Here is a 15,228-nt window from a genome sequence, read left to right on the forward strand (position 1 = left end):
AACCTTAGAAGGTTGTTGTATTCCTCCAGTTAACAGTTTTTCTGTTGCGTATGAAAATATCTTCCTTACATTCGACATTGCTTTCTGTTCGCCAATTGTTGGAATTGAATGTACTTTGGAACATTTTGTGATTGGTATGGAGTAATATATTATATCCATGTAAACTGTTTTCCACATGAAAGAAATGATGACATTGATATAGGGCGATTCGTTCATTGCACAGCGCATTATTCAGCTTGCCTTTTTTAAAGTCATTATATTTTGACGAGTAGACCACGTATCAACAAACCTGGGCATTCTTAATCCAAAGGTTGATTGCATCAAGCGTTAGTAAGTAAAAAAAACATATTCGGTCAAATAATGTAGCAAAATATACTGCAATGGCAGCTTTACCTCTGGAGTGGAGACAGCAGAAAATTAAACCAACAGTTGATTTAGCTCTTAATAGAATCATTAAACTTTTAATAATGTTAAGAAGCTTCAACCAACCAAGAGCATACTTTAAGGAATTGACAAGGCAATTCAAAAAAACAACAGTCAATCATTTCTTCAATTCAAGATAAAAGTAAACAAGTCCCTTAGTAGTTAAAGCAAAGGTTATCGTTGTTTTTTATGTTAAACGATTTAACGCCCGCATTTGGATATAACATCATCATCTTTAACTATAGAGCGATCACAAATCAATGAAAGTTTTAGATTTGGCTAACAAGCAAACATTTCATAATAAATACTTATTCTCTCCAGAGACGCTTCAAATATTGATCAGAAGCCTTTTTTTCCTTTTTTTGTCACAATTGTAATATTTTGAGTTGTATTAACTACCTGAGGCAGTCATAAGTTTTAGCCTTTCCCCTACAGATCGGTCTTTTGGTCATAGATAAAATGGAAGCAACATAAAACAACGAAAAACCTTTTTAACATGATGGTAACGCTTATCTCATGAAAATGTAGCTTAGCTTGATTTCTTTCCTTCCGACCGGCCTTAACCCCTATGACAGGCAAATTTTCACGTATTCCTTTTACAAAGTTCCACCTCTAATTACTGACGCACACGTTTAGTATGGGTCAAGAGTGACAATGTCAAGAGACAATTGCACAATCTAGTGAATTTAAAGCTTAGAATAAGAATTGAACTTGAAATACCCAAGAACCATTTTTTTCTAACCAAATGAACGATGACTTCCTTACGAATTTACGTTTCTTTGCAACATGTAACCATAAGTGCATTTTTGCCATAGCGTTATGAATGAGCGCTGTTTCTCTTCTTTTAACTTGCAACTAATTGTGCAGTATCTAGACGATCACGAGAAAACAACTTTTACAGTTAAATTATACAATATGTATGATTGGTGAAGATAAGGCTCTATTTCTGATCGGAGTTGCACCTCCGAAAATTGAAGGCGCAATTCTCAAGAGCTGGAACAAAGAATACTTCCCTTCACCGCTTGCCCTCTACTCACTATGTTGAGGACTTGAGGGCTCAGCCTTCAAATGGTTTCTAAACTGCAATAAGTAACGCTCCTGTTAAGATCATTCATTCTAACAAGCTTCAGAAATGGTGCCTAATAATTTAGGAATGGCATATTTGGAGATTTATTGAAATCTAGATTTCACTATGATGGCAATCAAGGCAAGATTTTTCCTAACCCTCGGGTGGGTAAATCATCTTTTTACAATTGGAAACGAAAACTGGGGCACATCTTGGGCTGCAGCCCTTAATGAAGCACTGTTCTAAAAAAAACAGAGCACCTTATGCTTATTTGTCCTCCATCCAAACAGAGACCGAGGGCCTCGTAACGTTTGAAGCCTCGACGTAACAACTAATACGCACAAGCAACAAAGTAAGGATGCACAAAGACCATTTCAAATAATTGTATTCGCATTTGGAACCTATCTTTGGACTGTGATCCTTGTAAAATGCCCAAAGAGTTCAGATGAGAAATTATAAGTCATGTACTCATGTGATTATAAACTGACTTGTTCGTAGATAACCACCAAATAATTTCTTTGCTCTTAAGCAGAGTCCAAACAAAACCTGCCTATTGTAGAAGAATTTTACCCCCAAACTGGCTTGGAAAGAGCCTTACAAGCGACTTTCAGAGTATTGAATTCACCCAGAGTTTAGGTCCCATTTGCAACCTTAATTTAAGATCATGTTATTTTGGTCAAAGTTTAATATTTTAGACCAAACATTCTTATTCAGCTTGTCTTGTTACAGCTACTTTTTCCTAAGCAAGCAGCTTCCATACGACTCCTCCCGAGTAGTACATAGAAACAAATGTAATAATTTTGGACTTGAGTGAAATGTGATCGGCACAATATGCATATCAAACGAAAGCTAGCAATATATTCTACTGATCATGTCTTATATATTTTTTCATTTGATTTATCAAAAAAATGCAAAAACCCGCTTAGAATATCTATGAAGCAAAAGGTACATGAGACCAAAATCGTCTGGATTTGTGTTTCTTCGCTCTGCGTTTGGGGCTGTGCTGGAGTAAGGCCACGCCCAAATACGATTAATTTAGGCCTAAACACACCTCAAGATATTGGGCTTTGTTCCCAAAATTTAAATTTTCGACTTAACAACCTAAATGAACTAAAATTTATTGATTATCTGAACGAGTCCAAGTTCGACGTTCACGACTGGGCAGGGAAATTCCCATTTTATGGACGCTGGGAGTGAGCAATGGACTTGAAAATTTGTCCACATTGAGCCAAGACACCCTAGTTTCCAAATATATATTCATTTTTGGCTCTAGTGTCCTCACTGATTTGAAATGGGGCCTTAACCAACTTGAAGAAACACAAAATGCGATCTTTCTCTCCCGTTTGGCCCACATTTCCGTCAAATTTGTGGCATCGCCTCTCTTCGGTTCGCCGAATGGATTTACTTGGCTGGCCCAGCCAACGGCCTGACATTCTCTCCTGAAGCGTCGTCGAGTACACAACACGTCAAAACGAGCTCTCAAGTCAACCGACCTCAAAGCCCTAATTCTTATAAACCAAGACACTAACTCAGCATCCAACAACATGACTGAAACAGCCACCGCTACCGTAACCGCTCCCCCTAAGGTCGTCAAGGCCAAGAAGGCCGCCGCCAAGCCCAAGGCCGCCGCTAGCCATCCCACATATTTGGTTATGGCCCAGGCTGCCGTGGCCGCATTGAAAGACCGCACAGGATCCTCGCGTCAAGCCGTACTGAAGTACATCATGGCCAATTACAAATTGGGCAACGACCAGAAGATCGTCAACTCTCGCCTCAAATTGGCTCTTCGTAGTGGCGTGACCAAGGGTGCCTTGAAGCATGTGGGCAAGGGTACCGGAGCCAGCGGCTCGTTCAAGTTGGCCGAGAAGGTCAAAGCCCCAAAGAAGACCAAAGCGAAGAAGGTTGTCGGTGCCACTACACCCGCCAAGAAGGCACCCGCCAAGGCCAAAAAGTCTCCCGTCAAGAAAGCTGCCGGCAAGGCAAAGGCTACCAAGAAAACTTCCCCTAAGAAGGTCGCTGCCAAGCCCAAGAAGTCCCCCGCTAAGAAGCCCGTCACCAAGAAGCCCAAGACTCCCAAGAAGGCTGTGGCTGCGAGCGGTGGTGCTCCAGCTGCCAAGAAGGCCAAGACCGTTAAGAAGGCCCCGGCTAAGAAGTCGCCCGCCAAGAAGGTTGCAAGTGGGAAGAAGGCTAAGAAGTAGATCGACCTCCTCTATATTGGAGGGGAACAAGTACAAATGTTTTTCACGCTCTCGTGCCCGCATTTCGAGACTCCTCAACTAGCTTGAGGTCGCGGAGCCGAAACCGTTCTTCTCATTACTCTTCTATATTTTGACTGCTATGCCCACTCATTATGTTCTTTTGTAGCAAAAGAACTCCAGTCGGGAGCCACGGTGCTTCCTCTTAATATGTCGCCGTAGAGTTTCTATTGTCAAATATTGGTATAAAGATTGCCCCCCACATGAACCTGTGTCCCCGTTACCTTGTCCCAAAGAAAGAAAATATCAAACCTGAATAAAAACTAATATTTCGCTGATATCAAGGACCGTTTTATCGGCACTGTTTTAGAGCCTTATTTAGTTAAGCTTGTAGGCAAGGACATTGACGCGAGCGGCTCGTTAAAGTTGGTGGAGAAGGATTCAGGCACTTTACCATAGAGACAAATTTTCTCCTCTTTGACGAAGAGGACCAACAAAGATTTTGTTGGAGAGAACACGGGAATGGTGGTTCGAAATGCCGTATTCGTTACTCGATAACAATATCACTTCATCAACATAATGTATTAGGTCGAACTACTTACCTCCCTTATAAAAGAAGGAGCGTTGCATGTGGCTGAATATTGAATTCAGTTAAAAAATCTAATGTTTTCTCAGTCAGTGGTCTTTCATAACTCGCTCTCATTTACATCGGAGAGCACGGTTAGACCAAGAGTTGTTGGGTTCGATCTAAGGCATTAACAACAATTGCTGCCCATTAGCATCTGCAGAGGCTATCGAGTTTTAAATGATGTGAACCCAGAATCTAGCTTAACTTTGATAGAAGATATGGTTTTGATTGGTTGTAAATGGCTGACACTGAATGGAATCGAATAATTCTCCCAAAACTAAGGTTGCTAGAAAACTTAGAAAGTAAGTGCAGCAACACATCTCAAGGTAACTTTATAAGTCACGATTTAGCTAAGAGGCAAGTTAGGTTCGAAGGAAAAAAAACCCGTCAAATTTTGGTGATACCAAACGTGTTTCTGATATGCTACTAACCAAAGATATGATAAGCTCTGCCAAATTCTGAGCAAAACCTGCAATTATTAGAAGCAATAGTTGGTTGAAAATCTTAAAATTTCCGAAAAGTAAGTACCAGGGACGGGCAAATTGTGTAAAAAGAATATATTTTACTAAAGACCACTTTTTTGTACATTTGCAAAGTACTTCATTTTGGTTGCGAACAAGGGAGAACAGAAATGAAACAAGCCAGTTTTAAGTCAAATTTGAAAAGCACATTCTGAAAAAAAAAAACGAATTTTGTCTCAATTCTAGACCAAATCAGACTAACTTTTTTTTAATTGGGTCAAGGAATGCTTCCCCCTTGTTTATTTTTCCTCTGTTCCCAGCAATATATCTGCAACACTGATCTAGTTTTTAGATTGATTTAACTGAAGAAAAGTTGGAATTTTTCTTCCTGAAAAAGAGAACACAGTTAGCCTGGAGGAGGTAGGAAGGCAGCTATGTTACGTTTTTTGGGCTGCTTAACTATCTTGGCGCCCTGATTTGCTTGTCTTTTGACTTAAAACTTGCTTGTTTCATTTCTGTTCTCCCTTGTTTCGCAACCAAAGTGAAACACTTTGCAAATGTACAAAAAAGTGGTCTTTAGTGACAAATATTCTTTTTACACAATTTGCCCGTCCCTACTAATGCGATTTCAAAAAGCCTTCCTCTCAAGTCCTGAGGACTCCATGACCCAACGGCTGAAGCAGTTCCAGAGCAACTTAGCCCAATGGACAATTAAACCCACGTAAAAAAGTAAGTGATCAAATAGAAAACTTGAGTCAACAGGCAACAGGGCCCAAGTTGAAATTGTCCCTCAAAAGGCATATTTTTTGGCACAAGTTCAGTTTATTAAATTTATGGTAACTCATGATTGAGTCATAGCATTCATGCACGTTAAAAGATAACAAATATTCAATATTAGACAACTAACACACATTGATCACTATAGTCCTGTTCATTTGGCGGAGGTAGTGCCCTCTGTCTTGCCTAGGTACGGACAAGCAACTTGTTTCACAACTGAATCTCCATCCAATTACATTGCACTTTAAGCAATGGAAAATGAGGATATGGGGTTTGCGTTTAAGTTTCTATCACTTAAGCTCTTTCCATTTCCTAATGTGTTTAATATTAGGATGTTGTATATAGTTTAATGCTTCAAAATTATCATTATATCACACTTGATGATGATTAAGCAAACCATTTTTTGAACCAGAAGTGGTTGAAAACTCCAGAGGAATATTTTATTGAGTTGTTGGAAGTTTTTCCATGTTAACCCTGCACTTGATTGCTCAAGATCTGATTGAATTTATGTTATATAATATCTTGTAAATTACATTCATAAGCAAACTAGTTTTTCTTCAGGACATGCAACCATTGCACAAGCATTTGCTACTTGCATATTAAATTTGCTCCTTGCACTGATAAAAAATGTGCTTGTCATATTGGAGGCATTGGAAAATCAAGAAGTATCCTGACATTTTAGTTTTGGTGTTGACATGTAAGAGGTAAAAAGTATGTTTCTTGTCTTGCATGAAATGACACTTACACTTTTTGTTGGTCTTTTTCTCCCAATGAACTTGTTATGCTAATGTTGCTTGTGTAATGCCACTAAGAAGTAAGAAGTGTGTTGGTTAAAAGAGCAACACATACTTTCCTTCCAAGCTGTAGCAAACAGAACAGAAGAAAAATTCAATATCCTGGATTTGTTCTTTAATAGCGCGTTTGTTCCAAGAATATGGTAAATTGGTAGTGCTTTTCTTGTTCATGTTGGTCTGTCTTCTATTCAAGTTATAATCACGCAACCTGCAAAATGTTCAGATTTATTCTATTAGAGGTACAATGAAACTGGGTAGAGATTCATACATTAATGGCAACTTGGTGCCATATTCATTGCGTCACAATGAATGAAGGCATCAAACTCTTTTGAAACATTTCAATTCCACCAAGGGCAACTTTCCCAATAGTTATGGCTACCAAAAAAGTCCCGTCGAAACTTTTGTTAACAACATTTCCTGTCAGATCACAATGAAAGTGCATATATTACAAAGCATTAATGAACGATTTAAAAAAATCTTTTTGTTGAACTTATCTTATTTCAAGAACTATAGGGTGTGTAATAAGTTCTACAATTGTACTTTAGGAGGACAAATGACATAATAATCTAGTTTAAGAAATTAAAGTTGCGTCTAAGACCTCTCTCTTAGATGAATAAGTTTGTCTACTTACTTTTTTAAATTGGGCTTTGGTTTTTTGAAATTTAGTTTTTTTGAAATCGTTCTTTAAGTGGGCTAAAGAATTGGGCAAAAGCAAAATTGGTCACCCTTGGAAAATATTAAACTTCGAAGCTGCCTAGCCCAAAAAACGCAAGATTAATGACAGAAGCTATACTGACAATATTGTGAAGCCAGTCTATGTCAAAGCCAAGGAACACTTTCAAACTCACCTTTGGACCTTGCAGCAAGATAGCGCAAACATCACTCAGAAATGGTGCTCAGAGAATTTATGCAGCTTTGGGATAAAAAATTGTGGCCCCCTTTCCTCCACAGATTTAAACCCCATGGTTTTTCTGCTCAGGTTATTCTAAAGAGGAGGGCTAGCGCCAAGTTTCACAAGAATATGAAGTCTCTCATGGCATCTCTTGTCAAGACCTTGGTTGATATTCCACAGAAAAATTGCATGATACAGTTGAAGATGTCCCTTGGCATTTAAGAGCTGTCATCATAACTAAGGAGGCCACTTTGAATAATTATTTATGTGTCAATTAAATGGAGTTAAACTGCGATTTCCCATGTTATAAATCATTACACAATTCTTTCCAAGTCTGGGCTGGAGTCTAATTTTCTAATTGCAGAACTTCTTTTGGGCCCTGTAATATCTCCTGCAGCAAAAATTATTCCTAAATCTTTATCTTCAAAAAAAATAACGGATAAACATTGCCATGTTAATTAAACCAAAAAAAATAGTCAAAATCAAAGAAGCGACTGATTAATAATTCGAATCAAGTAATTTAACGGCCTTGTTCATTAACTGCTATCAAGCTTGTTTCTAGAAATCCTCATACATGGTGTAAATCTGGTTTAATTGATCCCCCCCTCACATAAACTTGTATGTGTAATCTTTTTTCTAGTTTCAGCCAATTCATTTATTCATATTAACGTCATAATATTTTGCGACAATCTATTACATTTTACAAGCACAATATTTGGGGAAAATGTTCAAGATATCAATTGTTCAAAAAGGATAGATCATTCCCTCCTTCCATTAAATCCGCCTGGGTCTACTGGATGACAAGTTACAATTTCCCAATTCTACCTGTAGTATGGATAGCCTTCGTAGATATTTTTTCTGATTTTATACTATTTTTTTCGTACATTTGTCTTGTTTTCCTCTAGTTCCCTCTCCGACATCGACAAGAAGGACACAAGGAAATGTTCTCAGCAGGGAAAAATTGAAACAATGAAATATCTTTATTGAACTTCAGTTGTTGAAATAATCCTGAAATAATCACCATTTTTATTGAAATCGATCTTTTGCTTTTTAAATGATTTTGGTTTTAAGAACCGACTCGGTTCTTTCCGGATATAGTAACGTATTTAGAGGGATTTGTGCTGGATTTTTTTTGATAAATTGGTGCTGTTCTTTTCAAACAATCAAAAAACATTGGAGGTGTCAAATTTTACTCGGAAGTTTAGTCAAAAAGCTGCTTAGATTATCCTACATTTCAAGAAGAGGATCTGAGCAACAAAAACAGTACATATTTCGTCAATTTATAGTCAAATACAGTATATTGGAGGAACATTATTGCTTATTGCAATTATTGCAGATGCAAAATACCTGAATACTGTTGACTTCGTAAAAAGTAAACAGTTTATTGTATTGTTTATTTTGATTTTTTGAATAAGGCCTCCACGTCCCAAGTTTTAAAAAGCCATTAGGTATGTTATCCCCACAATATTCATACTGTTTTAGACATAAAGTAGTTCAAACTTTGGAAAAGGATGATTTATCCATTATGCATTTCCATTGGCTTGGCTAAAAACATCTTGGAAAATAAACAAGGCCAATAATGTGAGTAATGCAGTGCCAAGCAAATAAACAACATCAATGCCCAGTCATTAGTGTAACATGTTGTCCGGAAGACTTCAAATTTGGCATTATTGGAAACGAAAAACCATTGACTTAAAAGAGTATGGCCCTGATGACGCAAAAAATCTTGAAATATTGGTGATGTAAATTTTAGGAAAATTTATTGTAACGTCATTAGATGTTTTTCGAGTAATGAGTTACTATAATGAATTACTCCTTTTGGCCAAAGCAATTGCAATATGCGACATTGATGGGATGTTCCTTTTATTGAGGAACAGCCATCGCCCTGCACATATTCAACAAACCCAAGTCTCTTTCCGCGTTACCATCACCAGCAAACTTTCGATGAACAAGGCTGAAAATTGCGCTTGCTTTTAACAACATTGAATGTCTCTGGTTTCAAATGTTGTTGTATTTGAACCGCTTTATTGCTGACATGTCCTCATTCAAATTCCGTTGAACTAAAGACCTGACTCAGAGCGACATTTTTCTTTATTCTACTACTGTTTTTCCATGGTGTGTTTTGTGCCACGGTTGCAAAAGTTCAGCAATCTTTGAGGCCAGGGAAAGTCCTCAGTTTACTCAGAAGTGTTTAAATAATATGGACTCCAGAGGAAGTTAATAAATTTAAAACTAATACTCGGGAAATATTTTAAAGGTCGCTGTATTTTTGGAAAATACTTAAAATATTTAATCAAATACAATCAAATACAATCAAATACAATCAAATATGATCAGTTCTGAAAGGTTTTCGAATACGGTTTCAAATAAAAACAAAGACAAAAAATAACCTTTCTTATTTTCAATTTTTCAAAAATAGCCACATAATATGATTTATGATACCTTAACTTTGTCCGGATTTGAAATCCCCACCTTGAATGTATTTATGTTGCTTTTTAACAATTTCAAATTTTAAAAAGTAATGAGGCATGTTTTTGCCATAAAACTAATACTGTTGAAGTTGTTCAAATTTGTAAAACAACTGATTTTCTTATTGGAAAAGTATTTCCATTGGCTTAGCCAAACGAGCATGGCCAAGAATGGGAGTAACGCAATGCTCAGCAAATAAAAAATATCAACTCCCGTTAGCAGAAAGACTTTAAATTTTAGGACTGTTTGAAACATGAATTTTACCATTCATTTGTCAAAGTATGGTCTTGATGGGGCAAAAATCCAGAAGTATAAGTCATCTGTAATCTTAGTAAAAGTAATTGTAACGAGTAACGCCATTACATTTTTTGGCGAGTAACGGTTGTGTAACGAATTACTGTTTTTGGCCAAAGTAATATTACTATTTAGTAACTGTAGTCCCTTCCTTTTATTGAGGAACGACTTACGCCCTGACAATTTATTCATCGGTGTACTAATCAAAAACTTTGGTTTACCTTTTTCTGTTTTTGGTGTCACCCTTTCTAATATTTGGCTCACTTTAAGCCCTCTTAAAGCTTAAATCATAGATGCCTTCTTTACGTAATCTTCCATCGGTGTACATAGCGGTATATCTTGTAAGCTTTGCAAGGGCACAATGTGTGATTGGGCTGGAGTTTAAAACACGAAATCTTTGTTTATTGAATGTCCCGAAAGACCCATTTCATATCTAATATTATATATGTCCCTAAAGGAGAATGTTATTGAAATAGCCAGTTTTGAATTGAAGTTTTTAAGACACACTTTTTGAATCATTGTTTTATGAGCTATCTCTATTTTTAAGATATAGCAGAGCCAAATTTGCAAGATTGGTTCCCAAGTTTGGGCCGTGACAACGGCAAAATAACCGTGATGGGTCCAGACGGAAAGTTCACAAGTAGGTCACATTAAGGGCAAATATTTGATTTGGACACTTTGAGCACTTACAATAATTGGCGTTTCCAATGAAATAATATTGGCAACTGTTATTGACATATGTTGTAAGGAAAGCAGGTAGTCATGTACCAAGGCTACCTACCAATGTTCAGAAAGTTGTAAGGGTAAGAATGACCAGATTGTATTACAAGTTGGATTTTGAGCTCGTTGCGGCCTTTTTGCACAGCATCATCATAACAGGCAAACTTGGGCCCAGTTCTCTAAACCTGAGACCAAAAAGATGTCAAGGCAATTGTTGGAAAGGGACAAAAGGCCTCCCAATGAATTCAAGGTTGGGTTTTCAATGAAGAAAGTGATGGCTGTTGCTTTCTTTGATATTCAAGGTCTTATATACACACATCTTGTTCCCAAAGGTCAAATCGCCAATAACCATTTTACAATATTTCTGCAATCAGTCTTAATCTAATCTAATAAATGACAAATACACTGCATGCCTTGGGCAGGTTGGCTAAAGAAATCCATTTAATTGATTCTGAAAAGTTTGACCTGATAAATTAATAATAAAAGGTTATATGATTCTGATTGAGGGCTTGAATATTGCAAATATTGGTGAATACTTATAACCTACTTAACATGAATGACATCTCTAATGCAAGCTTAATGTTCCAGCATGGGCCCAATAGTATTTAACGAACCAAAGTTTTTTGAGATACATCTATTTAGAATCTTAAATGTCCCTTTAAATAGGCCAATTCATGTCAGATTAAAAGGGCTTTAAAGTATTCATCAAATGATGTGTTTAATTGTGTTCATAAAGCTTCAAATGTGTAACGGCAAGCGATATTTTAGGGATGATATTCAATTCCTAGCGTTGGGATTCGCCATTAAATGGGCCTTTCACCTGTGAGATTTCATGATATGAGATTTTACAATGGACACAATACCACAATGCCTCAAAATTCGTCTTGAGGACATTTTGCTTGATCGAACTCTTGTTACAGCGTGAAAAGACTTAGTAAGTTGTACTGCACCGTCAATTTAGAAGAAAGTGTCTGAGCCCCTATCGTACATTCCCCAAATTTTGACCTACATTAGAGAAAATTTCACAGTTTACAAAACCTCGTGGTAGTAGCCCATTGCCCAGACATGTCAATGCATTAACAACACTTTTGATGAGGAACTCCAAAAATATGATTAAATGATAAGATATTTATTTGAAATATTTTACCCTTTTGGGGCATTTTTTTAATAAATTATCAAAAAAAGGCCGATTACTAATTCAAATAGTCTTGATTCCTCTTTTGGAGCTCGCTGAGAACAGTCGCATTTTAGTTTGGTGCTGTTCTTATCTCCCAGGAATTTCGAACCTCTGTTGCTCCTTGGTTGCTGTGCACGTGTAGTGTTTGTGGTGTTTGTGTGTGGGTGAATGAATGGGAATTGCCATTCATTCACTCAGTTAGGTTTGGTTTTTCACAGCACTTTGGTAAGACATAATTACTTAAAAACCTACACGTAATAAGTTTATTCCTCGTTTATGTATAGCTTTAGGAGTTTCTCCCTGATTTGTAGTTTAGTGTTTCTAGTTCCAAATCGTTATGTGTAGTTCTTTAGTTTGATTGTATTGGTCCTTGACAATTAGAATTTACTGTTCATTAGTGTATTGATTTTATTTTGTGTCAGATCAGTTTGTTGAGCTTATTTCTGTGTTTTTGCGTTGTTTTCCTAGTTTACATATGTTCTTGATTCCTTGTTTTTCTCTGTCCCTTACTTCTATCTATACCTACTATCTCCATCTTAGATTTCTATGTTTAGTTTGATGTGAGGTAGTTTATTCCTATCTTGCTTCGTTGTCCTGCATCTTAGGACAAGATATCATAGCCTTTTAGTTTTCTTCTTTTTCTTGGTCTCCTGATTTTTCTGCTCATCGATAGCTACTCCTCCTGCATTTATGATGGAAGCTATTTTTGGAAAAGTCAGCAAAGAGGCTAGACAATGTTTGGACTTGGTCTTGGCAGGGAAGGATTCTTCCGTTGTCAATAAGCCCTTTAATATAGAAGCTTTAGTTGCTTGGTTCAATGAAACTAGGGTGGTACTTGAAGAACAGGCTCACTCAGTAGTTGAGAAGTCGACTGATTTGACCAATGTAGAATTTGAAGTTGAAGCTCCTCTTGAAAAAGAGCACGAAAAGACAGCTGTAGAGAAAACAGTCTGTCCTGTTTATTGAAAGCAGCCTTGTCCTGATGAAGGAAAAGGCTGCCAGTTTGACCACCCTAAATGATGTCAAAAACTTCTCATGTTCGGCCTTGAGAAGTACAATAGGAAGAAGTAGACTAGCCCTCTAGTAAGAAGGGATGTTCAAAGGTAGATTGTCCTTTTTTTCACCCATACATGTGCCGTCAGTCCATGAGACTTAAGACGTGCTTTAATGTACGGTGTACCTCCGTCCACGTAGAAAAGACGCAAAGAAAGGCGAGAAATAGGATAGCTCAGTTTCGTAGTATTAGAGCTGACCCGATTCCTAAGCCTAATCCCACCCCACCCCCCTTGCTTAACCCATTTAACTTCCTCCCTTCCTCTCCTCCTACCCCCCACCCTTTCTCCCAATTTCCTCCTCTTCCTTCAAATACCCAATCCACCACTATTCTTATAAACACTCTCCTCCCTAATATTCCTTGCCCCACCCCTATTCCCAATATTCGTTCCTATTCTAATGTAGCTGCCAAACCCATTCCTCAAACCCAACCATCCCCATTAGCTCATGCATTGCCTCCTGTAGAACGTAGCTTTGTTGATAAGAGGGATTTTTTACAGTTGGAGAGGATGGTCCAAGAACTTGTGAACTTGGTCCGTCAAAAGAGAGGCCCGTAAGGGGCTATATTTGAACGTGCATTGTCTGATTTCTAAAAGAGACAGCACAAAAGTTAGGATCTTAGAAGAACTAGTCATTGAGAGAGAGAGATTTTATTCATCTCTATAACAGAAACCTGGCTTCGGCCAGGGGTCTTAGATGAAGAACTAACCATTTTTGGTTTCAACTTGGTACGTTGTGATAGGATACGCCCTGCTAGTCTTATATTCCCACATGGGGGTGTATGCCTATATGTTAGGAATGATTTGCACATTAGTCATATACAAACGTCGAATAGAAAAGTAGAGGTCTTAATTTATCACATCCGAGGGCTTGATCTGTCTATTGCAACAATGTATAGGCCCCCTTCTTGTTCAGTAAGCTCTTTTATGTCAGTTCTCCAATTCACTCGAAATGAGTTGGATCAAGCAGTTTGCTCGAAAGTTTTCTTTTTGGGGATTTTAATTTTCCAGCTAGCGTTGTCGAGTGGGAGGCTAGTCCCGATGGGTATATTCCCATTTCGAAATCGACATCTCAGTCGTTCGAAAAGCTGGAGGAGTTTGTGATCTTGGCAATTTCTCCCAGCATGTTGGTGTAGCCACTAGGGNCTGGAGGAATTTGTGATCTTGGCAATTTCTCCTAGCATGTTGGTGTAGCCACTAGGGAGAATAGCGTTCTCGACTTGGTCTTTTCCAATGACCCTGATCTGATCCAGTATGTCCATGGGACACCTAGTAATCTGTCAGATCATCATGTTCTTGACATAGGGTCGACCATGACTCAAAAGCCGGCGTGCTGTAGAGTAAAACCAGCCAAAAAGGTCGGTCTGGCCAAGTTCAAGTTCAAAGATGAACATTGGTCAAGTTCAGTGTTTAGATGATCTTGTAGTCACAGATCGAGATGCTTTAGAGGCCATCAGGGACTTGAGACTCTCGAGCTCTCCTAATCCTAATGGTGTGACATCTCAGTTTCTGATGAGATGCTCACTGGTTCTTGCCCCTGTTTTCTCGTACTTGATGCTTTGCATCTTGGATCAGGGCAAGTTTCCATCTTAACTAAAGATAGCTCACGTTGTTCCAATTTTTAAAGGGGGAGATATGTTGTTCTTCAATATAAATAGGCCTATTTCTCTCACTTCGAATATGGGGACGTTTAGGAAAGCTCTGGCAGGTTCGTTTGTTTGCTGGTACCAGTGTCAGTGGTGCAATATTGGGGCTTCAAACACGTTTTTGAGAAGCTGACCCTTCTTTCCCATTGCTATATGAGGAAAGGTCATCTTCGTTAAAACCAGTTTGAAACGCCAATTGCGCATCACTAGCATTGGCAAGCAAGTTTGTTTACTGGTACCAGCCTTTGCCTAAATGTTCGAATTGCGAAGGTGTTTGAGAAGATCATGAAGTCCAAACTTGTTGAATTTCTTGAGGTCAATGAAGTCCTTCTTCCTAGCCAGCACGGGTTCCGAGCACATTTTAGCACGGTTACACAACTGATTGACCATTTATTGCACGTCATTGAGGGACTGGAAAGGCATGAGTCAGTTGATGTTGTCTATCTTGATTTTGGAAAGCCTTTGATAAAGTAGATCATGACCTTTTGTTGAATAGACTTCATGACATTGGGATCCAAGGCAAGGTTCTCAGTTGGATAAGAAGCTTCATTCAGGATAGGAAGCAAGTTGTTAAGGTTGAGGAATCTCTTAGTGACATATCAGGTGTTCCCCAGGGTTCCTACTTAGGGCCCCT

The 15,228-nt window shown here is 38.1% G+C and overlaps 1 protein-coding gene across 1 annotated transcript; it reads left to right on the forward strand.

The window, feature by feature from the left end:
* The first annotated feature begins 2,895 nt into the window (after positions 1–2,895).
* On the forward strand, positions 2,896–4,022 carry LOC131888026 (histone H1-delta-like). The gene has a single exon (XM_059236796.1). The coding sequence runs from the start codon at positions 3,034–3,036 to the stop codon at positions 3,685–3,687; it is 654 nt and encodes a 217-aa protein (XP_059092779.1). The 5' UTR covers positions 2,896–3,033; the 3' UTR covers positions 3,688–4,022.
* Positions 4,023–15,228: the final 11,206 nt, after the last annotated feature.

This window comes from Tigriopus californicus, chromosome 10 (assembly GCF_007210705.1).
Source record: "Tigriopus californicus strain San Diego chromosome 10, Tcal_SD_v2.1, whole genome shotgun sequence".
NCBI lineage: Eukaryota > Metazoa > Arthropoda > Copepoda > Harpacticoida > Harpacticidae > Tigriopus > Tigriopus californicus.